Raw genomic sequence first — 19,384 nt, forward strand, 5'->3', positions numbered from 1 at the left:
AAGCACCTTCTCAGGTGCACAGAATACAGTGTTGCTTGTAGCAACATACTACAAATACATACAACATATATATACACACAACATATAAATAGCATGCATGTATTCATTTATACAAATATACACACATGTATACAAATAGCATGTATGTATACATACAACACACAAATAGCAAAATACTACTTGCTGCTAGGTCACATGCAAACCTGCTAAATGCTGCAAGTGGAAGAGCTTGTAAAAGAAGGTCAAGACCTGAGGTGTTGTCCATAGCCATCCACAAAGCATTAAATGCAACAGATCACGACAAAATGAAAAGATGGATGGGAACGGGTAGAAGAATATTGGTTTACAAGAAGAAAATATACGAAAAAGGAAGGTGGGGCAAAAAACCAGAATCTTGTTTTATTAAAAAGCTTTAACACTTAGTTGTTTTATGTCTTGGTTAACAGCTGAACTCAAACATGGGTTTGGTTTTCCAGCAAAGGAGACAAATGCTGTCTGTCCTCTGCTGGACATCTACCTTTTCCCTGGCTTCCCCCTGGCCACTGAGAAGCTAGAAGCATGAATTCACTAAACAGTCAGAAAGGTAATTGAGTTCTAAACTATCCTAGAAATGAAAGCAAATGGTAGAACAGTCTGGATGGGAAATAAGAAAGCTGAGCGATGCTAAGCGAGTTGAGAGGAATCTCAATTGAGAGGAATATCCAATGATGTACTAAGCAAAATGTTGGGCAAGTTATGTGACATGATTTTAAAATTTCTTCCCACCATGTCATAGGGGAATGCAATGATCTCCTTTAACCCAGGAGGAAACTAAAATTCAGGGATTCTTTTGAGGGGCCTGGATGTGATCTAAATCTTGCAATACTCAGTCCTATATAACTGGACAAGACCTATCTCAAATGGTTTCAAATCTAAAGCATAAAGCTGGCTTCAAGAGAGTTCACTAATTATTTCTTACATTCATAATTGATTTTAAAAAAGCTACGTCAAAGACTTTTCATATTGCTTCAGATTGGCTCATTTATCAAAAATTTAAAAAAGTTTCATATATAAAAAAACAGTCTCATATAAAAAGTCCTGGGAAGACAGGAAACCTTGAAACTTGCAAAAATGTATGTTGGCTGTTTCACAAAAACACAAGTATATAAGCAAGTTAGCCCTGAGGGACAGAACTGGAGCTCTAAGAATAAGAGTGATGAGTTTAGTTAGAGAAATAACTACATTTTGAACTGTCCTAATATTGAGAATGTATGAGGGAAATGGAGAGCCTGTTTAGAGTACACGTGGGGGATGGGTGGGGAGGAGGGAGATTTGGGACATTGGTGATGGGAATGTTGCACTGGTGATGGGTGGTGTTCCTTACATGACTGAAACCCAAACACAATCATGTATGTAATCAAGGTGTTCAAATAAAAAAAAAAGAAAAAAAGAATAAATGAGTGAGGTACCATCTTGGGGATTACACACAATTGTACACATAACTGTAGAGTGCTGCTCCACAAGAGAGCAGTTTAATTTACTCTCAAAATTATGACTTGACAACTACCATCAAGCTAGTGTTGAAGGGGACACCCAAATTCAAAATACAAGAGCATTTGAGCTCAATAGTTTGAGGTAGAAACCAGTTCTGAGCTCGTCTGGATGTCCAGAGACCTTATTTAACAGCCATTGACCTGCCTGGTTTAAGTTCACATCTTATAAGGAACTTCTGACTGTCGTTAAGGACTGGGAAAAAGGGATGCCCTTTTAGTGTAGCTCTGCAGCAGAGTAGGCGAGATTGATGAGAGAGTCTGTGAGCCCCTTGAATTCAGGAAGGGTCAGTGAAGATTTAAAAGGGGGAAACAGGCTGGAATGATAGCACAGCGGTAAGGCGTTTGCCTTGCATGTGGCCAATACAGGACAGGCCCCTGTTCGAATTCCGGCATCCCAATGGGATCCCTCAAGCCTACCAGGAGTGACTTCTGAGTGCAAAGCCAGGAATACCCCTGAGCACCGCCGGGTGTGACCCTCCCCGCAAAAAAGGGGAAACTGGTAATTATGAGCAGCAATTTAGGAACAGAAATTAGGGTTGTGAGCTCTAGTCTTCATGGTGAGTCTCACTTCTCAAACAGAATCATTAAAAATCTTACCTTCCACAGGAACTGAGCACAGAGAGTCCATACTTTTAGCAGGTCGGATAGTAGATTTTTCTGCTAAAGATAAAAGAATAAATAAACCCTATGAAAACATATTAAGGAAACAACAGGTCCAGTTTTAAGTATACAAGAAGAGGTTTAAAAACATTTTTTTCCCACTTTGGAAAGCATTTCCCTCCTCCACCCTTCATGTTTTTACTTTTTTAATATGACTGACCTATGAAAGCAGATATGTGTGGGGTCAAGGGAAGGCTCAATGATAAATTCAAGCCTTGCCCTGGGTTAAGTCCCCAGTGACAAATTTACAAAAGGGTGGAGGCATCAAATTAAAATTTAATTTTAAATCAAAGTTTTGATATTTTGCAGACAAAGGTAAGTTATTGTTTTGTTAATTGCCAACAGCAAATGAGTCATTCTGAGACTAATTTTATTGTCCATACTGGATTCAAACATAAATTCTTGGAGCTCCAGGAAACCCCTCCTATTTGGCAGGTCAGAAAACAGGATTCTTGGCTGCAGTCGCATCTCTCAGCAGCAGGAAGTCAGTGAAACAGAACAGGTAAGACTCAAGTCCTCCTTGCCCCCTACCTGAAATCGTCTTTCCCCTCCCTGCACTTCTACTCTGAAGTTTGCAAAGTGGTGACTTCCTCAGCACTCTCACCCACCAACCCCATCTCAAAACTTTCCAGGTCAAAGACATCTTTTCATGGAGCACCCCTGGGTCCGATGAACTCTATCTTTTTGGAAGCCATTTAAGCCGGTCAGGAGATTAGTGTAATTCAATAAGTAAAAGCCTTTTAATTCAGGCACAACATGAAGCACTTTCACAAGGAAGGGTGCAAATATGGCTTGCTCAAGACACAATATAGGCAAAAGCATGAGCTGTCCACTGTATCTGGGCACTTAATTCCCTGGATTTCTTCATTGCTACAAGCCTCTGCATCATTCCTTTCACTCTCCTGCCTCTCAAAAATCTTCCCTAGGCCCTGGAACAATAGTACAGTGGTAGGGCACTTGCCTTCCATGTGCCAACTAGGGTTTGATCCCCAGCATCACATATGCTCACCCAACCTCCTCCAGGACTGACTGATTCCTGAGCAAAGAGCCAGGAGTAAGCTCTGAACACTACTGAGTGTGGTCTAAAAACTAAATAAAATAACAGAAAAACAAACCCAATCCACTAACTATTGTACTGTATAGGGTAGGATTTTTGCTTACCCTATTTGCCAGACCCAAGATAAATCCCTGGCATCCCATATAGTCCCCGAATCCTTGTCATGAGTAATTCCTGAGTACAGAATCAGATGTGACCCCTGAGTATCACTGGGTATGACCCAAAAACTTAAAAAAAATCAATAAAACCAAAACCAGAACCAACCCCTTCCCTAGTGTCTGATGAGACAGTTAAAGGGTTAGAGTGCATCATTATAAGTAAGCATGCAGAGGTCTAGGTTCAATCCCTAACATTGCATAGAGCCAGAGCCTCGAGCAAAGATCAGTGTGTAGCTTCTGAATACCACAGCTATGCTCAGGTAAAACAACTGTATTTCCCAGCATATGTTCGTGAATCAATCATTAGAGCTTGTCTTTTGTGCTATTTCCCTTGAGTTTGAGCATAAGACCTATTCCCCAGTATACTTTGTCTTAGAGAATTTCAGCCTTATGTAACAGTTGTCTATTTCTCCAGAGACACAGAACTTGGGGTCTGTGACACTTCCTTCCAAATCAAGCTTCCTAGCAAGTGAAATAGGGCAATTGGGGAACTGATCAGGAATTCCGGAACTCATAGTCCTTAAAAAGATTCTAGCTGCCTTGGCAGTGCCTCTTCCCTTGTGTACCTTGAGATAAGCTTTTGCCTTCTCCAGGGGCTGCATTTTTAGATCTTTGGTTTCTATGTGTCTGTGGAGACAGTGACCAATATTATGGTAGATGGTGTTTGCCTTTACTGCTGAATGTTGACACTACTCTGAAGCGGTTCTGTGAGGTCTTTGTGACCTTCGTGACCACATAGAACCTCAGAGTTATGCCTTTGGGAACAGTCCCTAAGGGTTTCCTGGTTCCTTTTCTGTAAAGTAAACAAGGGCACAGGGTTCTCTGACCCTTGACTATATATATTTTGTTTGTTTGTTTTTGTTTTTTTGGGTCACACCTAGTAGTGCTCAGGGGTTACTCCTGGCTCTGCACTCAGAAATTGCTCCTGGCAGGCATGGCGAGGGGTGGGGGAGACCATATGGGATGCTGGGATTCGAACCACCAGGTTTTTTTCTTCTTTTTTTCTTTGGTTTCTGGGCCACACCCAGTGGTGCTCTGAGGTTACTCCTGGCTCTGCACTCAGAAATCAATCCTGGTAGGCTCAGGGGATGCTGGGGATTGAATCTAGGTTGGTCTTGTACAAGGCAAACACTTTATCCGCTGTGCTATCACTCTGGCCCATCCACCAGTTTTTTTTTTTTTTTTTTTTAAGTTTTGGGCCACTGAGCATTTTTTTAATCAATTTATTTATTTAGGTTTTGAGCCACACCCAAAATGTACAGGAGCTATCTGAAAGTGCTGAGGGGAACAGGAGATGTGGTGTACAAATCTGGACCCCTAACATTCCAGTCCTTTAATACATTACCTAAATCCTTCTCTTTTAAGTTAAAATATGTGTATGACATTGGGATTTTCATCCTTAAAGGATTCTATTTTGGTGACTACCTGGTTTTTGTTTTTGTTTTGTTTTTTTTTGTTTCTGGTTTTGATTTTAGGTCATACCTGGCAGTGCTCAGGGGTTACTTCTGGCTCTATGCTCAGAAATCCCTCCTGGCAGGCTCAGGGGACCATATGGGATGCCGGGATTCGAACCACTGACCTTCTCCATGCTACCTCTCCGGCCCTGGCTCTACCTATTTGATGATCTACAAACTTCAGTACTCAGTTGTAAGGTATCCCTTCCCAACACCCTAAACTTTGTGTTAAAATGTTAATCACACCTGGATTATAGGGCTGCTCCCCAACCTGGTAGGTGGGGATCAAGAGGATAAAGAAGAGTCTGGCTAAGGGGAAGGAATTAGAAAGAGGCAGAGAGCCAGAGGAGAAGCAGCAGAGAGGAAGCTGCTTGGAATATGCTTAACATAGAAGCCATGTGAGGAAAAGCATATGGCAGACAGGGCCATTGAATAAACCAAGCTGTGTCTGATGAAACTTTAACTGACTGCTTATGATTATTTTTCCACTGTCATCCTGCATCTTCAGACCCATCGTCGAAGGGGCTAAAGATGCTGTGCCGAGAAAGGCCTCACCCAGACACAAGGACATTAGACAGTATATTTTATATTAAATCAACACTTAGGTGTCTGCAGGTCTGAATTTTGGCAATTTTATTTAGTCACTATCTCAATTTTTTCTAACCTTTGTTTTTTTTATTTCTTTTTTCTTTTTTTGTTTTTGTTTTTGTGTCACACCCAGCAGCTCTCAGAAATTGCTCCTGGCAGGCACAGAGACCTTATGGGATGCCAGGATCTGAACCACTGTCCATCCTGGATCGGCTGCTTGCAAGGCAAATGCCACTATCTGTCTGGCCCTGTTTTTTTGTTGTTTTTTTTTTCTTGGTTTTTGGGCCACACCCGGCGGTGCTCAGGGGTTACTCCTGGCTGTCTGCTCAGAAATAGCTCCTGGCAGGCACGGGGGACCATATGGGACACCGGGATTCGAACCAACCACCTTTGGTCCTGGATCGGCTGCTTGCAAGGCAAACACCACTGTGCTATCTCTCCGGGACCGGCCCTGTTTTTTTTTTTTATTTCTTTTCTAAATACACCTCATCTTATGCCCCTCTCTCCAAAGCTCTTAATACAGTTTATGGTGAGTCAAATTTTTGTTTATTTTCTTTGGGATTTTCTATTTTTCTATGCTCAGGGGTTACTCTTGGCTCTGCAGTCAAGAATTACTCCTGGCAGCACTTGGGTGACCATACAGGATGCTGTGATTAAATCTGAGTTGGGCCCCATGCAAGATGAGCATCTTACTTGCTATACTATCTTTCCAACTCTGGTGAATCAGTTTTTTAAGTGCACATACATAGTTACAAAATTCAGACCATTTGGGGTCACTTGCTCTCTGACTGTGTTTGCTCCTAAGATCTTAGCACAGTGGTGTTCATCCCCTGGACTGGACATCAACTGGGGAATTCTTTTTTTTTTTTTTTTTTTTTTTTGGTTTTTGGGCCATACCCGGCGGTGCTCAGGTACTCCTGGCTGTCCGTTCAGAAATAGCTCCTGGCAGGCATGGGGGACCATATGGGACACTGGGATTCGAACCAACCACCTTTGGTCCTGGATCGGCTGCTTGCAAGGCAAACACCATTGTGCCATCTCTCCGGGCCCAACTGGGGAATTCTTTACAAGTTTTCAGTAGCCCAACATCTCCACTGGCCTAATGCAAAACTGGGTGGGCAGGAAGCACCCTGAGGGTGAGTGTGGAAGAAGTCCATGCTGTGACCTGACAGGGACAAGCTATGCTTTCTGTACGCTTATAGCCACTGTCTGTCTGATTCTCACTAGGAAAACCATATGGGGGTGGGACTCCTCCATCAAAATCAAGGCCTGTCATTTCTTTCACTTGTTCTCTCTCTTTTTTTTTTTTTTATTAAGGTGTTGCCTTTCATAACTGTTGAACTTTTCCCACAGTATTGTTATTCTATATCTGATAATCTCTCTTTGGTCTGTTAAGTAAGTATCTTAGGTATTAGACCAAGAATTTCTTTCTTCTTTATAAGATCAGGAGTTTTGGGGCTGGAGAGATAGCATGGAGTTAAGGCATTTACTTTTCATGCAGAAGGACTGTAGTTCGAATCCCGGCATCCCATATGGTCCCCTGTGCCTGCCAGGGGCGATTTCTGAGCATGGAGCTAGGAGTAACCCCTGAGCACTGCCAGGTGTGACTCAAAAACCAAAAAAAAAAAAAAAAAAAAAAGATCAGGAGTTTCTTGCCAGGTATGCCTTATCCTCAGATCTTTCTTTGAGGATCCTATATTTCTGGTTCACATCTGACCTACCATATCTGCTCTCTTCTTTCTGGGTATCCTTCTTTTGCAGACATGTTTTCTCCTATCATGAATATTGCATGTGCTGACACAAAATCCATGTCCCTTCTCCCTCTCATAGACCCTTGCACTTCCTGAGTGCATCTGACTGTCATCCTATTGCTCACACCAATAATCAATGCAGAATCTCAAACAAAACTAATCAGTCAGGTCACTCCCTTGACTATAGGTCTGATTCATGTGATTTGGTCAAGACTACTGAGATAGTGAGGGAAATACTCTGGATCTTTCTGGAAAGCATAGTTCTTACTCTTAGAAATAAGCTATCAAAAACATCCAATCCCATCAAAAAATGGGGAGAAGAAATGAACAGACACTTTGAGAAAAAAGAAATACAAATGGCCAAAAGGCATGTGAAAAAATAGGGGCCGGGCGGTGGCGCTAAAGGTAAGGTGCCTGCCTTGCCTGCGCTAACCTTGGACGGACCGCGGTTCGATCCCCCAGTGTCCCATATGGTCCCCCAAGCCAGGAGCAACTTCTGAGCACATAGCCAGGAGTAACCCCTGAGCGTTACTGGGTGTGGCCCAAAAACCAAAAAAAAAAAAAAAAAAAAGAAAAAATGCTCCACATCACTAATCATCAGGAAGATGCAAATCAAAACAACTATGAGGTACCATCTCACACCACACAGATTGGCACACATTACAAAGAATGAGAACAATCAGTGCTGGCGGGGATGTGAAAAGCAACATGGAGATTCCTCCAAAAACTGGAAATCGAGCTCCCAATACAATCCAGCTATACCACTCCTAGGAATATACCCTAGGAACACAAAAATACAATACAAAAATCCCTTCCTCACACCTATATTCATTGCAGCGCTATTTACAATAGCCAGACTCTGGAAACAACCAAGATGCCCTTCAACAGATAAGTGGCTAAAGAAACTGTGGTACATATATACAATGGAATATTATGCAGCCATCAGGAGAGATGAAGTCATGAAATTTTCTTATACATGGATGTACATGGAATCTATTATGCTGAGCGAAATAAGTCAAAGGAAGAGAGAGACACAGAATAGTCTTACTCATCTATGGGTTTTAAGAAAAATAAAAGACATTTTGCAGTAATCCTCAGAGACAAAGAAAGGAGGACTGGAAGGTGCAGTTCACAAGATAAAGCTCACCACAAAGAGTAGTGAGTGCAGTTATAGAAATAACAACACTGAGAACTATCATAACAATGTGAATGAATGAGGGAAGTGGAAAGCCTGTCTAGATGGGGTGGGGAGGAAGGAAAAGGAATATTAGTGGTGGGAATGTTGCACTGGTGAAGGGGAGTGTTCTTTATATGACTGAAACCCAACTACAATCACGTTTGTAATCAAGGTTTTTAAAGGTTTTATAAAGATATATATATATATAAAGAAATAAGCTATCAGAAATAACATTCTTTCTTGACAGGAGTATAGTCAAATTTAAAGGCATATAACTACTATGGACCTGGCCTATGGCCCTGGCAAAGGAAGTTTGTCTGAGAAGAAAGTTAATTCAAGAAATTAGAACAACAGAAGAAAACATGGACATAGAGCCACTATATTAAATTGTTCTAAAGCTTTTTACTACACCTGGATGGCTGATATAGACATCAGTTAGTTCTTTTATTATCTAAGTCAGTTGAGTTAGATCTACTATTATTTACAACTTAGAGCACTATAGCAGTTGTATCTTTTTTACTCCAACAGGAAAAATGAAGAATTCTATTTGTGTCTTATGATACTTGGCATACAATTATCTTGGCTGAAGAAAGTTTTTAAAAATACCATCTCTCTCAAAAACTAGTATTTCTCTTAGGACAGGGATTGAGGTTATACAGGGGTTGAGGTTCTATGTAGCTGATCTCAGTTTGATCCCAGGCACTGCATATGCTCCCCTGAGCACCAACATGGATCTCTGAGCACAGAGCCCTGAGTATTGCTGGGTGTGGCCCACAACAAACAAAATATCTTTTTTCTATTAACTGTCCTGTGTAAGTCTTTATTACTAAAATTTTTTAAAGTTCAGAAAAGTTAAAGATCTCTAAAACTACCAAGGTCCACATGTTATCATATACTGGGGGGGGTGGGGGTGGGCCACACCCAGCGGTGCTCAGGGGTGACTCCTGGCTGTCTGCTCAGAAATAGCTCCTGGCAGGCACGAGGGACCATATGGGACACTGGGATTCAAACCTTTGGTCCTGGATCGGCTGCTTGCAAGGCAAACGCCGCTGTGCTATCTCTCCGGGCCCATCATATATTTTCTGTAGCTATTATATTCTATCTACTTAATCAACTTTTCAATGAATCATAGGAAAGTTAGTTTCAATACTCTAATGTTTTATACTTAATATTTTGACTTTAGCATATGTCTCTAAAGATCATTAGATCATTATGAAATATACAGTTTCTTAATATCAGTTAGTATACAATTAATCTTTCCTCAAATTAACCTTTCTATGCCCTCTTTTCCAAAGTAGGATATAAACAAATTTTACCACTAGATTTATACATTTACCTTTTACAAAATATTTTTACAAAACCAATTATTGCCCCATTAAAAAAACATACTTAATCTTGTGACACATTTCTTTGGTCTTCTATTTCTTACACAATATTTAGTTTAATTGGTTTTATTCTCCACTGTGTAGTTGTTTGCTCAATTTCTTACTCTTTCAATTTCTATTACTACTCAAGTATAATTCCTGAGAATAGCAAGCTTGTTTCAAATGCATGATCCTGGCCCTGGAGAAGAAGGAACAGATATTCTTTACAATGACAATCAGTTACTAGAAACGGGAATAATAGAAATAGAACATAAAACAGTACCAACAAAAATGCAGTCACCATTTCTACATTCAGTCAATTCCATAGCCTCCCTCTGATTTTGAAAGATATGTAAAACAAGTCATGAAAAATTTTAAGTACAGCAGTCATGTAGCTGAAGCTGGCAATCTTAGAAGAAAGTAGGCCAAGTCCACACCCTTCCAAAATCATGTTTGCTGCACCCATCACCCACAATCGCTGCTTCACCAATGCTCTGCTTCTTCACTAATTTACAGCTCTCTGCAGAGACACCAATCTGACCAAAACTCCAGTTATGCCAGTATTTGGGCTGACATCAGCAGGATATTTTTGGAGTATGGGCACCCTCCCCATACTTTTTTACTTTTGGAAGCCCTGGCAGCTAAATACCTGCTTCATAAAAGCCATAGTATCAGCAATAGTGCTTGAAATTCTTGGACTCACAGCAACAAATACAACAACTCAATTAAAAAAAAAAAACTGTCATCCCCACCCCCACAAAAAACACTCCCAAACCCAAAAAAACTGTCATCCCCATAAAAACACACCAATTTAGGGGCTGGAGTGATAGCACAGCGGTAGGGTGTTTGCTTTGCATGCAGCTGGCACAGTGTCAGTCAGGAGTGAATTCTGAGCACATATCCTGAGTGCCACAGAAACTAAAGAAGTAACAGAATAATCAACTAGCAACAAGAGCTTACTAAACTTTCTGACAATGATTTAATGACCTCATCATGAGATACAATTATTTTCACAAATACTTTGTTGCTGTACTCTTTCCTTTCTCTTTCTTTTTTTTTTGAGGGGGGGAAGGAGTTTGGGTCACACCCAGCAACACTCAGGGGTTACTCCTGGCTCTACGCTCAGAAATCACTCCTGGAAGGCTCAGGGGACTGACTATATGGGATGCTGGAATTCGAATCACCGATCTTCTGCATGCAAGGCAAATGCTTTACCTCCATGCATCTCTCCAGCCTCTCCTTTCTCTTAACAGTTTTTCTTTTTTTTAATATAATTTCTCTCCTTCTACCTGGAAAAATATTATGGTCAACAATGCAACTTTAAATAAAGTAATACATACTTATTTATATAAATATATATTATTATATATAATAAACAGAAAATAAGCCTTTGGTAAACTGTTGCATTGACCATAATGGATGTTAAGACTTATGAAACAAAGTATGATAGGAAACAGAATATATACATAGCCCCCAAATGTATCATAAGATACTCACTGATTGCCTAGGAAAACAGAGTGACTTTATAGGCTATCAACTTGTAGAGAGTACTTTAAGCAAGTGATCCAAGTTAACATTACCAGCAATATGATATTTATATCTTGATGTTTCATATGAAAAACTGGACAGGTGGGGCCAGAGAGGTGGCGCTAGAGGTAAGGTGTCTGCCTTGCAAGTGCTAGCCAAGGAAGGACCGCTGTTCAATCCCCCAGCGTCCCATATGATCCCCCCAAGCCAGGGGTGATTTCTGAGCGCTTAGCCAGGAGTAACCCCGGAGCATCAAACGGGTGTGGCTCCCCCCAAAATAAAACAAAAACAAAAACTGGACTGGCACCTTTATCATTTTTATATTTATTATTTATTTATTTATTTATTTATTTTTTGGTTTTTTGGGCCACACCCAGTGGTGCTCAGGGGTTACTCCTGGCTGTCTGCTCAGAAATAGCTCCTGGCAGGCACGGGGGACCATATGGGACACCGGGATTCGAACCAACCACCTTTGGTCCTGGATCGGCTGCTTGCAAGGCAAACGCCGCTGTGCTATCTCTCCGGGCCCTATCATTTTTATTACCTCATGAAAGTCTGGTCATGAGAAAACATCAGATAAGCAAATCCACACATGTGTATCCTACAAAGTCAATGATTTGTACTTTCCCAAAGTGTCAGCATGAGGAAGACTAAGAAACTATCCTGGATGAAAGGTTATGGAGAAACAACTAAAATGATATGAATTTCTGAACTGGATGCTGGACCAGAAGACATCATTGATCAAATATAGATATAATCAATGAATAATTTCATAGCACTTTATCAAAAACTATTTCCTGTGGAGTAACTGTGAGGATAAAAGCTTCTTTGTGTACTGTTTTTACTTTTTGTTTTTGTTTTTGTAAATCTGAAAATAAAAGACTATTTATTTTTTAAGTTTCCCTTTGAGAACTCATGAATTTAACATAAGTAAACCAAAGAATTAAGAAGTAGAGGGAGCTGGAGAGATAGCATGGAGGTAGGGTATTTGCCTTGCATGCAGAAGGACGGTGGTTCGAATCCCGGCATCCCATATGGTCCCCCCAGCCTGCCAGGAGCGATTTCTGAGCATAGAGCCAGGAGTAACCCATGAGCACTGCCGGGTGTGACCCAAAACCAAAAAAAAAAAAAAAAGAAGTAGAACTAGGGGACCCTGCTTAGGAGAACTCTCCCGTACTATGATAGCCTCCTGATCTTTCCCCTTCTTTCCATCCTTTTACATAAAATCTCCTCTGATCAAAAGAAAAAATAGAACTGGGGTGGGTATGGGAGATCATACTGTTTAAGAAATTTTCCTTACATGCTGCCAACCAGGTTCAAATTTGCATATAAGCTCCTAGTACCTTTAAGAGTAGTCGTTTCCTGCACACAGAGCCAGCAGAAACTCTTAAAATATGTCAGATTTGGGCAAGAATTACGCCCCCACAAATAAAAGAGAAGTAGAGCTAAGGAAAAAAATATACACACATCCCAAAATTTTACCTGAGAGCCTCTGTCCTCTCACAAATACACTCCCATTTCTACTCAGCTTTGATTTGGATTCTGATCCAGAACGTCCCAGGTTAAAAATTGATTTCCACTTCTTTGATTTGCTGGAAAGCTTTCTCCTAGGAGAAAAGAAACCATGAGGGGTTAATCTAAATCACGAGTTATTTTGAATTTCTTTTCAATTGCAAAGAAATCCCCCCATCTTTCTGATTTATGAATTTTAGCTCAGAACATTCTTATATTTATAAGGAAATTTTTAATACTGTCATTCCCATAGAAATACACCAAGTGAAACGCCAGTGTCTCTCTTATAAGAAAATCTTATATTTCAGGATATTCCTCTTGAAAATCTTGAATCTCCCCAACCTGAGAATGTCCTAAGGTGACGAAACTGAACTTTCATGCCTCAGAGCAAAGGGCCAATCCCCAAGGAAGAGAGAGACAGCTACCCCAGGCAGGGGTGGGGCAAACAGGCAAGGATGGGTGGGAGACTCCGAGGAGGTCACAAGCAGCACATAGTGAAGGGAATCCTGTAGTACTGGATTTTCAAAAACATTCAATCTTACAGGAACAAACATCAAAAACTTAGGTCCTATACTTTCCCTGCACTGCAGCCAAATTGCTTCAGATATCAACAAGGAAAGAAAAAATTGAGGATTTTCTTGAAAAGGGAAAATGAGAAAGCAATTTGGAAAAGATTCTAATGTGGGATGAACTGGAGGCTGTTGAGTGTGGTCGTTAGTGGTCAGTGGTGGGTAACTTGTGTTTTAGGAACCAGACTTCTTTCCTGGAGCACAGAAGTGAGTGTTCCATGAGTTACAGAAATCCAGCACCACTAGGGGTCACCACCTGAGCCTTGCCCAGCTCTGGCTTTGGTAAAATCAACAACTTGCATAAAATTCCAAAACAAAATCCTACAACTTGAAGATTCTGCAAAGGGTCTTTCGTGAGTAGGATTCTCATAGAATAGCCATATCTCTTGCCAGCCCATTTTATGAGCAGCCACGGAGAGATCCATTGTGCTCCGGGGTTTCTTGGTATCTAACCTAACCCTTTCAAACACTTGGCATTGAGGTATATTTTACAGGGTGGCACAGAGTGGTGCCCCCCTGGAGTGTGGCTAAAGGTACAGAGGAGATGTATTCAAGGAAACCAAATTCCTCAAACTGGTGGGATAGCTCAGTGGGCTGGAGCAAATAATTTGCAGTGCAGGAGTCCTGGGTTTGAGTTTTGGCACTGTGTAGTCTTCTAGTACCTCTAATAGAAACTCCTCTAGACCTTCCTATCACCAATGTATTTCTTTTTGTTTTGTTTTGTTTTGGGGCCACACCCAGTGATACTCAGGGGTTACTTCTGGCTCTGAGCTCAGAAATCGCTCCTGGCAGGCTCACGGGACAATATGGGATGCCAGGAATCGAACCTGGACCCGTCCTGGGTTGGCTGCGTGCCAGGCAACTGCCCTACTCCTGTGCTATAGTACTCTAGCCCCCACCACAGTATTTCTCAAACCAGAAACAAATAGTGGTCTCCCAAACCAAAAGCAAACATGCAAACAATAACAAAAAAACCACCCAAATACTCTTCCTGATGCAGGGGACAGTGTAAATCCTGGGGCTTTAGGGAAAAGGACACTGGGGCTCAGGCTCCAGAGAACACAGCTATGGCCTTCAAGAAACCGAACTCTGTTGCCAGGTGAATTCCAGCTGTATTCTTAGTGCCTGAGTACCTCAATATCCCCACGGGCGCACCACATGGCAGCACTTTCTCTCACCAAAGAGCAACTTTGTGCCATTGTGGAAAGGATGGATGTGGGTCCCTGCTCCTAGAACCAAGCTCTCAGTGTGGAGCTACTCTATTGGAGGCTTGTCCTTCATTTGCATCAGTGTCTTTGGTAATGTTAAAGGAAAGTGGGTAATGGGAAGCCAAGGAGCCATTGTTGTTTTTTAGTGAGCTTCCTTTGAAATCTGGTCCAGGGACATAGCTCAGTGCTGCCTCACTTGTGTGAGGTCCTGGGTTTGATCACTATCACTGCAAGAAAGAAAAAAAGGAAAGCACCATGCCTTTTTTGGCTATGCTGAAGAGCAGGGAGTTTTAGTCATGACTGTGTTCCCCTGTCAGCAACCTGAGTCTGTTACTGTCATTGAGTCAGAGATTCTCAGTGGGAGACTGGGGAGGCAGAGATAATCCTAGATAACTTTGGGGTACTCAGTTGTCTTATAGTGAGAATCTATTGTGGAGATATTACTGTCATTTCTAGAATGTTCCCTTATATACCGACCTATGCTGCCATCATCATCCTGAGAATCTATCCCCCCTCTCTCCTGCCCTCAAAGCCTCGGAAGCAGACCCCTTACTTGCTGTCTGGCAATTCCAGGACAGTATGGAAGAGAGTGCCCACTGGAGGAACAATCTCAGGAAGGCTATTCTCCCTTCGTTCCTTCCGAGCTGGGTGGTTGGTTGCCAGGCTTCGGGCCTGGGCTTCTTCTAGGCTCACCAACTTCATGGGCAAGGAGAGGGCTGGCAAGGTCAAACTCTTCATGATGGGCCGGTTTTCTACAAAGGAAAGAGAAGAGCTCAGTCATAGGAAGGGCTTTAACTTCAGGTCCAGATGGATTCCCTATCAATAGCCCCTCTATTCCCAATCTTCTCTAGGGTCTGGAAAACAGGCTGCAAACAGGAAATCAACAAATCAACAAGCTTCCTCCATTACCACTCTCTACCTACCAGACTAGCCAGAGGAAAACACAACTCATTTATTCATTCATTCAATCAACATTCAGTGAACACTTTCTGTGTGGTAGAATAACGAAGCGGATTTTTCCTCTGGAAAATTCTTAGTACCTTGGTCAGGTGGGAAAGTATGTTTAGTCACAGCTGGACTCAGGCAAAAAGACTGCCTTTCTCCTCCACATCTGGAGAAGCTCTGTTTTAAGACAATTTAAGGTTAGAGTTTGTACTTTTCTCAGATTACCCAGGCTTATGTCCCTGCAATCAAAAGATGCTTTACAGCCTGTCTTAGCCCCTAAAAGATAAATATCTTTTTACTCATTACTCAGTTATCTTCTAGTGATACAAGTTAATCCTTTCCTGCATTTTTTTAAAGAAATAGACATAATGATGACAGACTCAAGAGGTCCAGGATTATCTCTTCTTTCCAAGACAATATGGGACCATTTTTCAACCCAACCCCCACACCAACCAGTGACATAAGGCTATTTCTGGACATGTGTGTGTGGTCCCAATTGATTGTGATGGTGCGATGGTATCTAGTGAGTAGAGGGCAGGGATATGATTAACAGCCTGAGATGCTAAGCATCACACCCATGCAGACTGTCCAGGGCTAAGCATGAGTTATCAAACTGAAAATCAGGATCAAGAAGGTAGAGTCAGAGTTGGAGAGATAATACAATGGGTAAGGTGCTTGCCTTGCAGGAAGCCAACCCAGGTTTAATCCCTGACATTCCATATGGTTCCCTGACCCTGCCAAGAATGATTCCTGAGTACAGAGTCAGAAATAACTCCTAAGTACCAATGGCTGTGACCCCGAACAAAAATCAGACCAAAAAGATAAAAGGAAAAGGGCTGGAGCAATAGCACTGTGGAGGGGCATTTGCCTTGCATGCAGCCGTCAACTGAGAGACCCTGATTCGATTCCTGGCATCCCATATGGCCCCCTAAGCCTGCCAGGAGCAATTTCTGAGCACAGAGCCAGGAGTAACTCCTGAGTGCCCCTGGGTACTACTCACAAAAACCAAAAGAAAAAGTAAAGCCATGGGATTGGACAGACAATACAGCAGATAGGGTGCTTGCCTTGTATGCTGTCAACCTAGGTTCAATCTCCAAATTGGTTGATCTCCCAAAAACAAAAAGTAAAAGGAATGAAAATCTCTGACCTAAAAAATATATAAAGGTCTATGCATGCCTCTGTAGAGTTTGGAAACCTATAATTTCAGAAGAGAATTTCAAAGAGAATCTAGATTGAGTTGAAATCTAGCCATTACTGTTTTGTATAGAACTCATTTTATTTTCAGAAATTATTCCAATAGGACTATTTGTCTCTGCAGAGTGTGACTTTCTCTGGGGAGGGGTTTCTAGGAAGGATGACTCGGCAGTCATTCAGCAAGATAGCTTAAGTTAACCTACTATCCTGAAAACTTCTCAGTTAAATTTCTGCTTATTTGCTTTGGAATTAGGACCCCACTCAGTGGTGCTCAGAAGGCTATTCCTGGCTCTGTCCTCATGACTGTCAGTTGGTAGCCTAAAGGATCATATGTAGTGCTCAACTTCAACCCAGGTAGGTCATGGCCCCTTTAGTGGAATGCAAGGCAAATACCTCACCTATGTACTATCTTTCCAGCATCTTCAGGACAGTTTCTGACTTTTTTTTTTTGGGGGGGGGTCACACTCGGCAGTGCTCAGGGTCTACTCCTGGCTCTATGCTCAGAAATCGCCCCCAGCAGGCTCAGGGGACCATATGGGACGCCATCCTTCTACATGCAAGGCAAATGCCTTACCACTGGCTGTCTCTCCGGTCCCACAGTTTCTGACTTTAACCCATTTTTCTTTCTTAATTAAAATGCAAACATAAATATATCTGTATAAATATATATATTTAGGCCTTACCGGTGGTGATCAGGGCTTACTATTGGCTTTGCTCTTAGGGATCACTCCTGATAGAGTTCAGGGAATCATATGGGGTGGGGATTGAATTTTGGTCAGCTGCAGGAAAGGCAAGTGTCCTACCCAGTGTACTATCTTTCAGGTCCAATAAAAGTAAATTTAATGTATTCTCAGTCCATTCCCAAGATTCTAGATCAACCAGGATCAAATGGGAGTCATAAGAAAAAATTGAGTCTAGGCATAAGATTAAGAGGCCAACCAGTAAGATGGATACAAGTTCATTAGGGAACCATGATTGAAAAAAAGGATTCTAGATAACTGATAATTTTGTTTGTTTATATATTTAAATTTTTTTATTTATTTAATTAAGATCAAATCACTCTACAGCAACTTGTACAAAGGGAAAAACACTATTCAGAACCAGGAGACATTGACTAGCACCTCCTTCTCCCCCAGCCTCTAGGCTCTTACATATAAATGACATCTCTAAATTTACTCTTTCTATTTTTTGTTTTGTTTTGTTTCTTTGAGATCCAGCTGGAAATGCTTGGGGGTTACTTCTGGCCCTGGTCTCAGGAATCATTCCTGACAGGCTTGAGGAACTATATGGGATGCTGAGAATGGAACCTGAGTTGGTTGCATGCAAAGTAAAGACCCTACCTGGTACCAAAGATAGGACTACCCAGTTTCAGTTTTCTTTGATTCTCTCTCTCCCTCTCCCTTCTATATATACTCTCTATATATTCTATATTAAATCTTATCACTCTTCTTCCAAAGTATATCCTAAATTCAGCCACTTTCCCCCTTGCTACTGCTAAAGGCCATTCCAGGCCACCATGCTCTTTTACTGGTCTCCCTGCTTTCAGCCTTCTCAGCCTTTTGCCTCTCCTCTACACAGCAGCTAGAGTGTTAACCTCCTGCATTATGCTCAAAATCCCCTCACAGCCCTAACCTATTAGCACAACCTACCAAGACCTTCCATCTGCTTCCCCATTCTTTTTGTTTATGGATTTACCTGTGACAAGTACCATTCTACTATCTCTTTGACCCCAGTAACTTGGACTTTAAAATGTAAAACAACAGGTGATTAAAGCAATATCTTTCTAGTTTCTCCTGTGAAAAATAAGGTTGGTAACTGTGCAGTTGCTGTGGCAAGTCAACAAGGGGCTTGCTGCATGTGGGCACCTGCAAAAGTTCCTGGCAAAGGATAAATCTCTCTAAAATTACTGCTTGACTCCAAAAGATGAATGCATGAATGCATGTTACTTCTCATTTACTTTCATAAAAGGATGTGTTATAGCTTACAATTAAAATTCTATTTAGCTGGAAGAGTTAGAAGGTAAAAGAGGATGAAGAGATAGGATGGGATAAGTCACTTGCATTCCATGCAATCAGTCTGAATTCAATACCCAGAAGCAAATATGATTCCATGTGTACTGCCAAGGAGATCTTTGAATACAGAAACAGAGTAAGCCCTGGACACAGTGGGGGTATGTTCCTCCCCAAAACAAAAATAAAATAAAAGGTAAAGAAAGGTCAACATCTTTTAGGTATATAAACAAGAGAACAAAGAACATATGCTCACATAAAACGTGCATGCCTGTCTTCAAAGCAGCATTATTCTTAGTTATCTAAAAGAAAATCTAGTCCTTATACCATCAACTGATGACTGAATAAGCAAAACTTGGTATGATGTATAAGAGAATGTTATCTAACCATTAAAAGGTATAAGATATTATTTAAGTGACAATATGGATAAATCTTTACAACAGATAAGTGAAAGAAGTCACAAGGAGAATGCTTTGTATAATTCTATCTATAAAATGAGGAGAAAATAAAATTAATGGAAACAGAAAACAAATTAATGGTTGAGGGGCTGGAGTGATAGCACAGTGGTAGAGCATTTGCCTTGCACACTGTCAACCCAGGACAGACCCAGGTTCAATTCCCAAGATCCAATATGGTCCCTCAAGTCTGCCAGGAGCAATTTCTGAGCATAGAGCCAGGA

The 19,384-nt window shown here is 41.4% G+C and overlaps 1 protein-coding gene across 1 annotated transcript in view; it reads right to left on the minus strand.

Moving 5' to 3' along the window:
* ARHGAP31 (Rho GTPase activating protein 31) overlaps window positions 1-19,384 on the minus strand; it is a 149,065-nt gene that overhangs the window by 13,403 nt on the left and 116,278 nt on the right. The window contains exons 7-9 of the mRNA XM_049785946.1: window positions 15,111-15,309; window positions 12,751-12,875; window positions 2,130-2,192 (exon numbers count right to left, since the gene is read on the minus strand). Of these exons, the coding sequence (XP_049641903.1) occupies window positions 2,130-2,192; window positions 12,751-12,875; window positions 15,111-15,309 (387 nt within the window). The remainder of the gene's footprint in view (window positions 1-2,129; window positions 2,193-12,750; window positions 12,876-15,110; window positions 15,310-19,384) is intronic.

The sequence above is a fragment of the Suncus etruscus genome, chromosome 13 (genome assembly GCF_024139225.1).
Source record: "Suncus etruscus isolate mSunEtr1 chromosome 13, mSunEtr1.pri.cur, whole genome shotgun sequence".
Classification (NCBI taxonomy): Eukaryota; Metazoa; Chordata; class Mammalia; order Eulipotyphla; family Soricidae; genus Suncus; species Suncus etruscus.